At 41.2% G+C, this 15525-nt stretch overlaps 1 protein-coding gene across 1 annotated transcript; it reads right to left on the reverse strand.

The window, feature by feature from the left end:
- Positions 1-253: 253 nt before the first annotated feature.
- Positions 254-14487, reverse strand: TTC5 (tetratricopeptide repeat domain 5). Its single transcript, XM_027843203.1, has 10 exons — positions 14409-14487; positions 12352-12484; positions 7538-7749; positions 6994-7144; positions 6373-6464; positions 4227-4283; positions 3664-3810; positions 3272-3486; positions 2075-2219; positions 254-1445 (listed from the first exon to the last, which is right to left on the reverse strand). Exons 1-10 carry the CDS (start codon positions 14454-14456, stop codon positions 1326-1328), a joined length of 1320 nt encoding a protein of 439 aa, XP_027699004.1. The 5' UTR covers positions 14457-14487; the 3' UTR covers positions 254-1325.
- Between the last annotated feature and the right edge of the window lie 1038 nt (positions 14488-15525).

Raw genomic sequence — 15525 nt, forward strand, 5'->3', positions numbered from 1 at the left:
AGAGTTGAGAATATTAGTTGAAAAAAGCAAGACAGAATCAACATATTTAGAACCAGAAGATTCCAGTAAGCTTAAAGAACATCAAAATGTCAGTTCCTCCCACAGCATTTTCCACAATCTACCAAAGGTGGGTCAGTGGAGACACCAGTAGGCTGTTACATAGCGAGGACCTATCATTTATTGATTTCTTCACAGGATTCAAAAGTCTCTTCCCCATCTTCCTCCTAACCCTCCCTCTGTCCCCATTAAGAGGTCCCAAAGACCTCATGCACTTACTTCCCTATGTAGAATTTTCAAATCTGGAAAACTCCCTAGATCAGCAAAGAAAAAGGAAACATAGAAGAGGTGTGGGAACACTAAGTAGGACTACTTTCCCTCCTGGGACAAGAGCAAACCTACCAATCAACACACAGCCTAAAGAAAACTAGGCAATGGGCTCTAAAGAAATCAAAAGCTCTTTTGTTTCTCTTGTATCTCTTTCGTGTTAAATGTTTGTTCCACATTTAATTCTGTGTCTACAAGGGAATTCTGAATATGATGGTGACAGGGAAACACAAAGATTCCCAAAGACTAGAGGCCTGAAAAGCAGCAGGAGATAACACTGAAAGGTGGTTACGGTAACTGAGAAGTCCTGTGTTACTTAGGAAGGTATGTTTGGGAATATTGGGGCCTGGAGGTATTCTGAACCCACAAAAGCAGCCAGGCAAGCCTTAATACTCTCCACTCGTCCCCCTACTCATAGTCTAAAGTGACATTGTGTCAACTAGTGTGGGACCAGGAAAAAGGAGAAAAATAAAACTAAACAAACTACAGGTGGGTTTGGTTTTGTTTTTCCAAATGAATTTAATTGATGCCCCCAGCTTCACAGAAAGGGCAAGGCCTTGACTTAAAATAAAAAATAAAAAAAGCATTGTCAAAAAACAAACTATAAAAAATTTTCATCCCTTCCCCTAGCAATAAATATTGAACTAATATACATACACATGTGGCTCAGGAGGATTCACGAATAGAAACCTTGGGGACCCAGCCCCCATAGCCCAGCCCCAGCACTCATACCTATCCAATGATCTCAGCCCAAAATATAGGGATCTGTGAAAGTAACAGGTGGTACCCCAGGCAAGGGGGCAGGTACTGAAAGGGGCTGAGACAGGGTAACAGAAGGATTGGAGGAAGGGAAGCTAGGTTATGTAATAAGGCAAAAGAAGGAAAAATCCAACCCAAACACATGCCCACCCCTCTGAGTCACTGGGTAAGAGTAATCCAGCCTCTTCATTCCCTGGAACATCTCTCCACATTCCCACTTCTTTAGGATGTGAGTCTGAGAGTCATTCACTCTGTGGTCGATATGCCACAGTGGAAGCAGCCTGGCTGCTGGAGCCTTGTGGCTTCCCATTCACCACCAACAAAAGGGGTGTCTCCACACGAATACAGGAAAAGGAGTAGTTCTGGAAGAAACAAGAGACAGAAAAGATTAGTGGGGCTCCTAGGTGGAAAGACATTCCAGAATGGATCCCACCCTCCCCTCCTACTCCTCCTCCCACTCAATATTCATTCACCTCTACTCCATCTCAGATTATCCCAGGCAGGGCCACAATGGGAACTGAGCATAAATAGAGAATAACTGTTAGCCTTACCAGAGAGAATAAGGGTTTGGGACACTGATGAAAAAATCAAGAGGGATTCTGAGAGAATTCTGCATTTCCCCAATGCTCTCAAACAAGACACAAGAGAAATGTTTGGAATAGGAGGAAAATGACCACCATGAGTACTGAAAGGATAAGATTTTTTTTTAAGGAAATCAAGAATAGTAGAAAAAAATAATTTATAGTAATTTTTCTAATTATAATAAAGCACATTAACTCACTGTACCTCAGAATCACCCACAGATTCACTGAAAGTTGACCCACAGATTCACTTAGCTTTAAACAAGTTGAGGCATTTCTATCAAAGAGCCATTGTCCCACTGCAGGTTTGGAACAGGACATCCGAGGTCCTGATAAGGTTTGGGCTCCCTGTTTTCAGATTTGGTTCAAACAAAGAAGTTAGAAGAGAGGATCTGGGACCCATCACCCACCTTTCCTTTATGCTGGATTTGATGGCACCGGAGATGGGGCTCAGGGATAGCCACAGAGTCACCAATGAGCACACCCCAACTCTGTACCATATTATACACTGTCACTGCAAAACAGGGCCCCTCAGAATCCACCAGGCCAAATGTGCTGCCAAGCGTAAGAAATAAAGATGGAAGAGTGTTGGCAAAAGAGAAAACCAAAAGCAAGGGTTTAAGAAGAAAAACTAGAAAAATAAACTTTTAAAACCAGTTCTATGTGTCTATTATTCTCTCATTATAAGCCCCAAGAAGGCAGGGCCACGAGGTATGAATTACCATTATGTATCTTTCCCAAAATACTTTAGACCACCCCATGTATCCAAGGGACCCTCAACAAATATTAATGATGATTAAACATCAACCAAATTGTTGTGGCTGAAACCAAGTTTCTTGTTTGTCATTTTAATTATGGTTACATCTTCCTTCAATCTTTCTAACTCCCTGCAGCTCTCCACATAAAATTTGAATTGACAAAGCACCCCACTAGCCTGCCTTCCTTTATCCCCTGTGCTTTTGGGGGGGGGAGGAATAAGAGGTTGAAGGCAAGGATAACCTGTTTTCAACAGTGTAAGAAACTCCCAGAACGGAAAAAAATCCCTTCACCAATGCAGATAGGCAACTCATCTGAAATCTGTAGTCTTAGAAAGTTGCAAGGTCACACAATTAAAATGTCACAACTTCAATCTAATTCTTCCCAACCGTAAGGCTAGCTCTCTATCTACTACTATGCCACAGCATCTCCCACATTTACTTCTCATAATTACCATTTTATTTAATTGGCTCTTTTCTTTACAGCTTTCCTTCTCTTTTTAATCCAACATGTTTTTAATCCAACTCTTTTTAACCTCCCCAACCAAGCTACTTTCCTCCCTTCATTTAAACCTCACCTTAAAGCTACCTGCAATACCTTCCCTTACTTAAGACCCAGGTTAATAAGACCTACCTACCAAAGAGGACAAAGCAAAAGCTCAGGGAAGAAGATCATCACAGATTTAACAGGGCACCCCTCTGAGGCCAAGGGAAAGACTTGTTTTTTCATGCAATGACCACTCTTGGGACAGTCAGCGAAGGAAAGCCACTAAGACTAGGGAGGGTAATCAAGTAAGACCGCAGTTGCCAGAGAAAATCCAAGCAGAACACCGGATTAGTAAAGATACTCACAAGGGTACCTTCTCCTCTGTGGTAAGACTGAACAAAACCTTGCCCAACACCACAGTACCACTGTTTATGCCAGGTTGCAATGTACTCAGTGGCTTTAGTTCCAGTGCCATCTTCTGCCCAGAGGCTGCCTGATATCGCCCATCCCCACAGGGGCCCAACTGGGCTGGGCGAAGACTTCCCAGCATGCTCTGCAACTTCTTGGCCTTCACCTTACCCTAGAGATAATGAAGATAAAGAAAACAGGTGTCAAAAGTCCAGCCCCTCTCCCTAAGCTCCACCGTCCCCACCTCAGTCTCACCTCTACCTAGGTTGCCATCCACACTGCCTAATCCCAATCCTAATAACCTACCATGAAAAAGAGGACGAGAATCAGTTCATCCAGGCTACCATACCTTGCTATCAAGGAGGCTGGTCAATCTATCTAGGAATTCCAGGAGCTGTTGCTCTCGTTGCTGAGGCTCTGGCCAGGCCGGGTCCAGCACTGCAGCTCTAGAGAAGCCTTCCAGGGCCTCCTCATAATTTTCTTCATATTTATATAGCTGCATATAAAGAATTGATCAAGATTCTCTCCCCATGATATTTGCACCAAACAATAATATTAACTAACCTCTGTATAGCACTTTGAAGTTTGAAAAATTCTTTACATACATTTATTTTGGTATTTTATTTATATGCTATTAACTAGATGAACACAAATCTTTCCAAACTTCTTCCCTTTTCCAACTGCATCATTTCCCCTCAGTACCTCCCACTTCTTCATTCCCTCCTCTTTCCCTCTAGTGTGCCTATGTGTTATCATATGAAGTAGGGCTGACCCACTCCCCCACCCCCCCAAAAAAAAAACTTTGCATTTCCTCTAGATGAATGTGCCAAGCTTTGCTATAATCCTACTCAGCTATATTCACAAATTAAGGCTTAATACATTACCACTTGTATGAGTTATAAATTGTCCTACCGTGGCCCTGTTCAGGTGGAGATCTGGATTGCTGGAGGCAGTCCTGTCCACTTTTTCCTACAGTGAGATACATTATTAAAAAAAAAAAAGCCATCATTCATCAATGAGTTCTGTTTCAGATATGAGAATGGTCACTCTAAACATGACTTGGAGCCTCACAGAAGCTTTCAAGATTTCCCTCCATGACAAAGAGTGCCCTTATCTACCTTCTGTTATGCGGCTGTTTCTGCTATAGATACAGTGGCTACCAGCTCTACCAAAGCGAGCAGATGAATACCCAGATACTGAAGCCTCATAATGAACCAGATAAATTCAATTAAAACTTGTGATTTACTTATCTATGTTACTATTTCATTATGTTTTCAAAATATTATTATAATTAACCAATAGAATGCTATAAGAATAAAATTAATAAATATGAAAGCATTTTGAGTGAATGAAAGAAAAAGTATTTATTAAAGCTATACATGCATTGTACTAAGCCCTGGGGACACAAATGCAAACAGAGACAGTCCTTACCCTCAAAGAGAGTAAAAGGAAGTGGTGCTTGGGACTAGGAAGTCACACAGATGATAAGTGGAACAATAAAACAGTCCAGTGACATGCCCTTTCCAGGGACAAGGGTAGTATCGATTTGATTATAGTTCTCAAAGCAAAAGGTAGAAAGGGAGAAAGTATACAACTCAGTTTTAACTTTAAAAGCAAAATGCAATAGAGAGCAAAGGGATAAACAAGGCTGCATATCGTACTAGTACAGGGAACAATGACAGAGAGTGAAACGTCAACAATTTACTAACAACCAATGAATTTCACAGTATTTGTGGTTAAGATGGAAAAAATATACCTCATCCTAACTCATTTCCTCTAACTGAAGTAACAACGGACACATCCAGAAAGATGTTTCTCTTTCCCAACTTTATTAAAAGTCAGATTAAAAATCATACTCAATCTCCAAACCTGATGCCTGAAACTAGCTGTAATAGATGAAATGGAAATACAAGGATGTATTCTCCCAGGAGAACACACAGGCCAAGCACACAATAAGGAAATCTTACATACATAACACATATGTGGACATGGATGCATGTATATATACACGTATGCATATATGCATACATGTATGTGTATAAACCTACATGTGTATATGTTAATGTTTTTTAAATGTTTTAAAATCTAGGTTCTGAAAGGGGAAGAAGAAAAAATGATCTTTCATGAATTAGAAGCAAGTCTCTGGCACAGCAGATTATGAAACCTGCTGGAAACCTACTATTACCCCAATAAAGGTATCTATTCTTTGAACAGTAAAGTATTTATCAGGACAAAGGTACTGGAAAAGTATAATTGCAGAGCTAACAAATGGGCACAAGGTAGCTATAATTTTCTTTCACTAACAGAAGCAAAGCTGTGTAATACAAAAAATATGATGCTGAAAGTAGTCTCTCTGTGCAAAGAAAAAGATGCAGAGTAGCAAAGAGGCTCTGAGACTTAAATAGGGAGTAATAACGGCAAATTAATGCTTTCTAAGAAGTTCTGAGCAAGTAGTTAGAGGATGGAAGGAAGGTATCTATTTGCAGTAGTTTTTTAAGGGGAAAAGTGATTCTGAAACTAGGAACTATGTCCTACCAGGCATTCAACACAAAGAAAGGATTCAGGGTGAATTTAAAGTTTTTCCACTTAAACCTGGAAGAATTCCAGGAGTAGATTACTAAATTACAAACACATACATCATTAGCTTAAATTCAATCAGACACATATACACTGCTATTTTTAGTATTTTAAAATGTGTATTGAAATGTTAGTAACTGATTATTAAGAAGTAAGCAATTACTATAAGGTAATACAGTTAAATTTCTACAGAAAGAACAGAAACTGATGTCAGTATATGCTACATTATTTGATTCAGTTAACAAGCCTATGGGAAGTTTGGCCAATTGTCTCATGCCATTCAGCTGATGATAGTTCCCTGTATCCCAGGCACGTGCATATAAAGAAATTAAACAATTCTTAATGACTAACGTTGTAAACCCAAACCTGTGAAGTGACGGTAAATGTCTCTCATGTTATTTATTAAAAGGCCACCATCATTTGTATTAGGAATCTGTTGCTATCCCATCCCCATCTGTCCCAGGTGACCATTAATACTCACTGCTTGGGCATAAGCACTAAGAGCTTGTTGGGAAATCTTAGGGTTCTGGCCTGCGTTGAAGAAGAGGGAGAGGTATGCATTCCCTAGGATATCTGAATAAGAAACGCAAAAGCAGTTAAATTAGTAGCACAAACCCACGTTATCCATAATCAGCACTAGACCCTTCCATTTCATCCCACAGGTCCCATGTCTAGGGTGATTGTGTCTCATTTTAGAAAGCCTTACAACAGGAGTTCTTATCCTAGGGTCTATCAACTTGGTTTTTAAAAATATTTTGGTAACTGTATTTCAATACAATTGGTTTCCTTTGCAATTCTAGGTAATTTGTTTTTAAAAACATTGTTCTGAGAAGAGGTCCACAGGTTTCCCCAGACAACCAAAGGTTCAATGACTCAAAAAAGTTTAGAAAGCCCTGGACTAGAAGCTAATAAAACAAAGTTTGCTTAACTCCAGACCCGAGGAAAAGACTGCGGGAACAGTTCTGACTCAACCGTTACGTGTACTGAAATAGCATAGTTCCCTTCTCACAAAAATACAATGGGGGGGTCACCCAGATTTATTGAAAGAAAAATCTACCAATCCCAAAATAAAAGACACGGAATCCTCTAGGAAAGAACTCACACCACGAACGTCCATCATGAACATCCATCTGCACAGCTAATTTGGCCTGCCGGACACTGTCCATGACATGGCGGGAGTGTTCCTCACCAGTCTCAGCCCGCAGCTGACGAAGCACCATTGACAAATTCTGCAGAGAGACTTTGTTCTTGTACTACAAATAAAAAGGAGATACAGTCAACTCCCTGGAACTCTCCTGACCCCATCTCCTTCTCAAAAAACACATTCCCTAAGCCCATCTTCTCATCACTCTCATTTCTAATCTTAGTCTCATTTTTATCACTCCTTGTTCCCATCCCCCTATACCAGTTTTACATTTAACCGTTTTCATTCCTGGCTGTCCCTCACCCAAATCCATTACCTTCTCCCTTTCTTAGTCCTTTGTCCCTCATTCCCTCTTCCAGGTTTGTTCCCCAATTCCTGTTTCTAGTCTTCTAATTCTGGTTTAGTTTCAACCTGGCTTTCATGCACTGGGGGGAATTCCCAGACAACAGAGGAATTTCATCCTTTCCATATGTGATTCCTGTAAATATAGCAGGAAGCTCACATGGGAGAGGGCTCCAGAGAAGCAGGTGTGTGCAGCTGCAACATCCCCTTTCTTCCAGTACACCTCACCCAGCTGGTTCCAGGCTTCCACCAGCTCAGGCTCCAACTTCACAGCCTTCGACAAAAGCTCCTCAGCCTGAGGACTATAGTCTGGAGTCACATTCAGAGCCTTCCCTGTCAGCATAAGAACCCAGGCCTTTTCTTGGGAAAAGCCTATGAAAGAGGAAAAGGTAAAAGAAATTGAAATCTGAGACAATATTAAAAATGGATCTTTCCCCCAGGGAATAGCTCCACCAGTGGGAAGACTTGGAGAAAATTATCATCAACAAAAGTATTGATTTTCTACTAAGTGTAAAACACTATACAAAGTGCTGGGGTCATAAATCATTACATGTTAAGACATGGTCCTTGTCCTAAAGACTTATAGGTTACCTGGGAAGTGCACATAAAAATAGCTCATGTACATAAAAAAGACAAACATCAGTATAAAGCATCACGTGCAAAATATCAAATGAATGATACAAATAACCAAGAGCTACAGGAGTTCGCTGGACGGAGGCAGAAAGCTGAGGAAAAATTTCAGTTATCCAAGCCATCATTGTTGGTTAGAGCTGTGAACTAGTCTAACCATTCTGGAAAATAATTTGGAAATATGCCCAAAGGGCAACAAAACTGTGCATACCCTTTGACTTAGTCATACAGTTACCAGGTCTACATGAGAAGGAGATCAAGTACCCATATATACAAAAATATTTATAATAGCCCTCTTTGGGGTGGCAAAAATTGGAAACTGAGGGGATGCTCATGAATTGGGGAATGACTGAACAAGTTATGATCCTACTGTGCCGAAAAAAATGACGAAGGGGATAATTTCAGAGGAATGTGGTAAGACATACGAACCGACGTAAAGTGAAGTGAGCAGAACTAGTACAACAGACTGAAAGATTTAGTAATTCTGTTCAATACAATGTTCTACCAGAATTCCAAAAGAATAATGATGAGAAATGCTATCCACCACCAGAGAGAGAACTGATGGACTCAAAGTGCAGACTGAAACATATTTTTATTTCCTTTATTTTCCTTGTCCTTTTTTTTTTTTTTTGGTTGGGGGGGTAGGTTGGGGAACATAGCTAATATGGAAATATATTTTGCTTGATTTCATACAATTAATGGGTATCATAATTTCTTGCCTTCTCAATGGGTGAGGGAGGGGGTGGAGAGAGAGAAATAACTTGAAACTGAAAATTAAGAAAAAAAAAAAGAATCCAAGCTATCAACAACCATATGAAAAATACATTCCAAATCACTAACCATTCAAAAAAATGAAAATTAAAGCAACTCTGAAGTTCTACCTTGCACCCATCAAAATAGCAAATACGACAAAGAAGAAAATAATAAATATGGGAAAGGTTACAGGAAAACAGACACACTGGTATGCTGTCGGTGGAACTGTGAATTGATCTAACCATTTTGGAAAGCAATATGGAACCACAACCTAAAAATAACTAAATTATGTATACCCATTGACCCAGCTATACCACTATTAGCCCTACACCCCAAAGAGATCAAAGAAAGTGGAAAAGGACCTAAAATATTTATAGCAACTCTTTTCATAACAGTAAAAATCTAGAAACTAGGAGCATGCCCTCCTATAGGGTAATGAGTAAATAAATTGATGGAATAGAATGATATTGTGCTATGAGAAATGACAAAAAGTACAGAGAAATCTCTATGAACTCTCTATGAACTAATGCTAAGTGAAGTGAGCAAAACAAAGAGGACAACATACGTGATGGCAATAGTGTTATAAAGAAAAACAACTTTGAAAGACTTCAGAAGTCTGATCAGTACAACGATAAATCATGAGTCCATAGGTCTGAAGATGAAATACCTATCTCTTGCCAAAAAGGTGATGGATCAAAATGTAAAATGAGACACACACTTTTGGACGTGACCAATGTGGGACTTTGTTTTGGTGAACTATGTATATTTATTATGAGGGTTTATTTTTCTTGTTCTGTTTTAAAATTATTGTTCAAATAGAGAAGAGGGGATACTACGATAGGGAGAGCTAATGCTTATATAAATAAATTTTTTAAAAATAAAAAGGGAAGATTTCAAGGAAGAAGTTAGTTCTTATAGGAAGAATAACACCTAAAAAATGAAAAGAAGAGTATCCTAGACAAAGAAAATGGTACAAACAAGAGCAAAGAAACAGGACTCTGTATGGCCTAGCTGGTAGACAATAAGTAGACTAGTTGCTGAAACAGAGGGGAATAGTAGGAGATAAGGTTCTCTAGCTTCTAGTCTATGCCCTCTCTGATTCCTCTTTCACACAGCCAACAAATTGATATTCCTAAAACAAAGGTCTGATCATGTCCCTCCAGAAGCTCTTTGGCTCCCTCTTATCTCTAATCTAATATCCTCTGTTTAACATTTAAAGTCCCTCAAAATGTGGCTTTTCCAGGATTACTGCACCTGACTCACTTTCACACTCTATACTCTGGCTAAAATGGCTGTTTCCTATCCATAACAGATCATCCCTCCTCTATGCCTTTGCCAAGACTGCCCACAATGTCTGGAATGTATTTACTCCCTCCTTATCTCTACCTCACAGAATACTTAGCTTCCTTTAGCCAGTCAGGCAATAAACATTTATTAAGTATCTACTATATGCCAGGCACTGTGCTAAGCACTGGATATATAAAAAAAAGATAAAAAACAGTACCTGCTCTCAAGAACATAGGTCTAATGGGGGAAGACAAGAAGCAAACAACATACAAACAGGATAAACTGGAGACAATCAACAGAGGGAAAGCACTAGCATTAAGGGGAATTGGGAAAGGCTTCTCGTAGAAGGTGGAATTTTAGCTGAAACTTGAAGGAAGCAGGAAGGCCAGGAGATGAAAAGGGACAGAACTGCAAAATGGAGGACAACCACTGAAAATTCCCAGAGTCCAGAAATGGAACGTCTTGTTTGAGGAACAGCAAGGAAGTTGGTGTCACTGGATTGAAGAGTACATGGGGGGGGTAAGGGGAGGAGACTAAGGTGTAAGAAGACTAGAAAAGTAGGAGGGGGCCAGGTTGTGAAGGGTTCTTGAAGCTCAAATAGGAGATTTTTTTTTTAATATGACCCTGGAGGAACAGGGAGCCACTAGCGTTTACTGAGTAGAAGGATGGTACAGTCAGCTCTTCACTTTAGGAAGTACAAAACTTTAGGAAGACCACTGCGACAGCTGAGTGGAGGATGGACTAAAGTGGGGAGAAACTTGAGGCAAGGAAACCAGCCTACAGACTATCACAAGAGGCCAAGGGTGATGTGATGAGGGTATGGACCAAGGTGGTGGTAGTGTCAGAAGAGAGAAGGTGTCATGTATGAAAAATATTATAAAACTAAAGATTTGGCAACTGATTGGATATGGAAGATGAAAGAGAGTGAAGAGTTTCAGGTTTTGAGCCTGGGTAACCAAAAGCATAGTAGGACCTTCAACAGTAACAGGGACATTAGAAGAGGAGAGGCCTCTTCCCCTCTTCCAATTTGAAATGTCTAATAGATAGTTGGAGATGCGAGACTAAAGGTCTAGAGAAAGGTTAGGGCTAGATAAAAGGTATGTCTGGGAATTATCAGTACAAAGACGATAACTGAATCTATGTGAGCTAATGAGATCAACAAGGGAAACACTGTAGAGGCAGAAGAAAAGAGGAGGCAGGCCAAAGCCCTGGTGGACACTCATGGTTAGCTGGCATGGTCTTGCTGAAGCTCCAGCAAAGACTGAGAAAGAGCTGTCTGTTAGATGGGGAGGAAAAGAACCAAGGGAAATTAATGTCCCAAAAATCTAGAGAGAAGAAAGTGCCATCAAGGAGAAAAGGGTGATCGGTAGTATCAAAGTCTACAGAGAAGTGAAGAAGGATGGTTAAGTGAGAAAAAGTCATTAGCTTTGGCAATTAAGAGATCACTGGTCACTTTGGAAAGAGCAGTTTTGACTGAATGTTAAAGTCAGAAGCCAGACTGTAGAGTCAAGAGAGAAGAGGGACTTAACACTTACTAACTGTGTGACCCTGGGCAAGTCACTTAACCCCAACTGCCTAAAAAAAAAAAAAAGAGAGAGAGAGGAGAGGAAATGGAGATACTGATTGTAGATTCTTCCAAGCTCAATTTACATGCAACGTCCTACAAGAAGCCTATCCTGATCCTCCTACTTATTAATATCCTCCTCTTGTAAATTACTTTGCACATACTTTGTACTTAATTTTCTAAGCAGATCCTGTTTCCTCCCAATTAAATGGTGGGGTCTTTGAGAGAAGGAACAATTTAATTTTTGTCTTCATATTCCCAGAATCTAGCAGACTGCCTGGTACAAAGGACACTTAAATATTTACTGAATTAGTAAAGTTTTGAAGGGTCATGAAAGGCCTAGTTTAGACTTTATTCTAAAGATCATAGGGAGCCACTGAAAGTTTCTAAGTAAGAGAGTAGCATGAACAATCTGTTGCTATAGGAAAAGTATTCTGGCAGCTATGTCCAGGTTGGAAAGGTGAAGGCAAACAGTTTAGTGAAACACTCTAGCCAAGAAATGAGCCATTTCACATCACAGTGGTGTGACCCTAAGGTGAAAGGAGCTGAGAGTTTGGGAGATTTGGTATGGGGCTTTTTCAACTACATGCATTAGCTATGGTCTATACCTATCAGAATGACTTGTTTTGCTTGACCAACTAGTGGTGGCCCCTTTACAGAATATACAAAGGGAGGAAGAGGCCATCTCATTTCCTAGGCAAGGAACACTGGTGTTCTATCTTGAATCCTAAGGGCCATACCTACTGCTTCCTCCATCTTGTGTAGGGTCTTCTCCATTTCTTCTCGAACATCCTGATGTTTCTGACCAGCATACTCAACTGGATGTGTCTCAAAGTAGTGGTCCCGAAACGAATAGAGCTGGTCCACCAGTTCCTAAAAAAGTATAGGGATGGTGCTATCATTTGAAAGGAACAAAAAGCAGAGGAATCTGAGATTGGCTGGTCACAGAAAGCAATCTTTAACTCAGAAACATCAACTCCCTAATACCCTTCGGGGTCAGGACAACAGGACTGGGATACCGGAGTGCCATAGATCATAACACAAAGCAGCTGGGGTTTCAGGCTCATATTTCAAGAGTGCTCTGCTCCAGTCTCCATAAAAAAAAAAAAATATGTAAATGTCAAATAACATTTCTCTCTCCCTTACCAATAATCTGTTGATATGTTATTGTCTTGAGGATCGGGACCTCAATCACAAACTAGCCTGTTCCACTATTTCTGGCTAGGGCCTGAAACTGAGGCACACAGAAACACGTAATTTTTGTGATATACACACTAGGGCATTTTTTCTGGCATCAGTTAAGAAGAATAGGCAGTCTCTAGGGGTCCATTCCACCCCCAAGAAGTATATAAAAACAAAAACAACCTTTTCCCAGCTTTCTAACCTATGATAGATATATCAACTTATTCCTTTCTTCTTCTATCGGCCTTCTATTTCTGTGCTTTACATACGCCCCTTTTTCTGTCTACCCTCTACGAGGTTACTTTGGAATATCCAGTACAAATGAAATTCATTATTAGGAGCATTCTTTGAGCACCACAGTTACCCCCAATCTCCAACCTATCTCCTCCTGAGGTGCCCTAATTAACAGGGATCTTTGGATCTTAGATTTAGACCTGGACGGAATCTTGGAGATTACCTGGTCCAACTAGAGAAAAGTGAGGCCCAAAAGGTCTAAATGATCCAAGGCCTTCCAGGTAAAAAGCAGCAGACCCTGGATTTGAACCCAAATCCTCAGATTCCTAAACCAACATTCTTTTCACTATACCATGCTGCCCACTATATTTTAAAATCACTCTGAAGTAAAAAATAAAGTTGAACCAAGTTCCTTGGGAAAAGTTAACCAGATATGGTTACAACTGGTACTGCTTCAACCTGATTTAGCTGCTAATTTTCACAAATGTTAGAAATATGGTAGTAAATGCCTTCAAAAGACTAGAAATGAGCTATAATGTAGGTCTAGCATTTAAGCTTTAACTGCCTTAAACCATAAGGAACTGAGTTTCTGAGCCTAAGGGATTATGTCAGATCACTATGGATAATGTACGCTAAAGCAAAACTAAACTAACGGGTACAACTCACATGCACCTGCCTTAGGAGGCTAGTTGTCTCGGCCTCTTGTAGTTCTAGGGACTTCTGTACAGCAAAGTTCAGACGTAAGGACTAGACGACTCCCCCTCGCCCCCATAAAAAAAAAAAAGAGGCATGAGAGAAGTACAAAACTGTCTCTATTGTTGCCAGCTCCAAAGCTGAAGGCAGAGGGAGTGCGGGGGAATGGGGGAAGGGAGCCAAAACAGCCTTACAACAAGTGCTTGGTAGGTGGACTTGCTAAAATGGGGAGGTGGGAGAAACTGTACTCTGGGAGAGAAGAAATCCAATGAGTTGGAGAGAAACGAAACCACAGCCCTGCCTGAAAAATGTAAGGGAAAGTTTGCTAGTAAATCTCCCTACCATGCCCCTTCCACCAGAGTACTAAGTGTAAATGCCCTGGGCGTAGCAGGGGGCGCCCGGGTGCCTGCTGAGCATCCTGGCAGCAAAACCCGCCCCGCCCCCGGCCGCCGCAGCTACTAATACATAAACGCGACCCCCACTCCACCCCCTCCCTAACCCAGGAAGCTTCGCAGCCCAGCCCACCCCCAATCCCGGGCCAGGACGCTTCCCCCCAGGAACGGCCCCCCACTCGGGAAAGAGTTTGTAGAGTAACTGCACCCCGCATCCACCCGGCAGCATGGCTGGGCGCGCGGAATCACTGCCAACAAACCACCCCAGCCTAAGCGTTTTCGCCCCCGGGCCCTACTTGCAAGAGCTGCACGGGCTGCTTGGCTTCCTCCTCTTCTTCAGCCATCGTTCCTCCGGCTACAACCCTCGCCTCCCCCAGCGCTACAACCACAGAGAAACAGGAACTCTCGCGGAGCCACAGTGACATCTAGAGGAGTGGAGGCTCCCCTGCTCACGTGGCGCCGTGCCTGACGGACGCCCACGGGGTCTGTCTGTCCGTCTGCATCTCCGTGCCCCAGCAACTTTCTGCAAACGAAACCACGAGGGGGAGGCAAGTTGGTGTTGGGATGCATATTTTCACGTGCATATTTTTGTGTAGATCCATATTCCGTAAACATGTATGCATTGTACAACATAGAGCTGTGGCCCAAATCATATAGCCACCGTGTTCTCAAGTCTCATTTTAACTGCAGGCCAGCCCATTCCCGAGCAGGGACAAAAGAAGCAGCATTCAGGGGAGTCAGGAAGACCTCTTGTTCCAGGCTTGTATGGGGCACATTCATTCTATGGTAGCTGTGTGAGCCTGAGGCAAGTCACTTAACTTCTCCGGACCCCCAGGCACTGGGGCTATAGTTTGCAGATGAGAAGTGTGCCATTCTACAGTGGTGGAGATTTCCACATTAAAAGCTCTCTACCCTTATGAAACCAAAAGCTATCACCCACCTTCTTGGCAACCTTTTTTACTTCTTTGAATTACAACAAAACCTGAAAGTTATCTTATAAAGGCCTTTTGGTGCTCAAATGTGTAAAATGAGATGTTCATTTACACCCTCTCTGCCCCACCATCAAATAAAAACATCCCAGATTTATTTTATGTACATCAACATTTCATTATGCTATTTTTACATCAAGTACATTCGGATCTGGCATTTAGGGAGCACTTAGCAGTGCCTGGCACATAGTAGGCACTTAAATGTTTTTTGATTGATAAAGCCAGGGTTGTTGTTAGGTACAAATGAGGCTTTGCTGACCTCAAAACACTATATAATGTCAGTTATTCTTTTATTTGTATTACTAAAACACCAAGAAAAATTTCACTATTCTTTTTCCTAATCTACAAAAAAAAAAATCATAAAATTAGAGAGGAAAACAACTAGAAGCCAGTTAGTTTAATCCACTTATTTTACAGATAAGGA

This window comes from Vombatus ursinus, unplaced genomic scaffold (genome assembly GCF_900497805.2).
Source record: "Vombatus ursinus unplaced genomic scaffold, bare-nosed wombat genome assembly UNPS02014894.1, whole genome shotgun sequence".
NCBI classification, from domain to species: Eukaryota; Metazoa; Chordata; class Mammalia; order Diprotodontia; family Vombatidae; genus Vombatus; species Vombatus ursinus.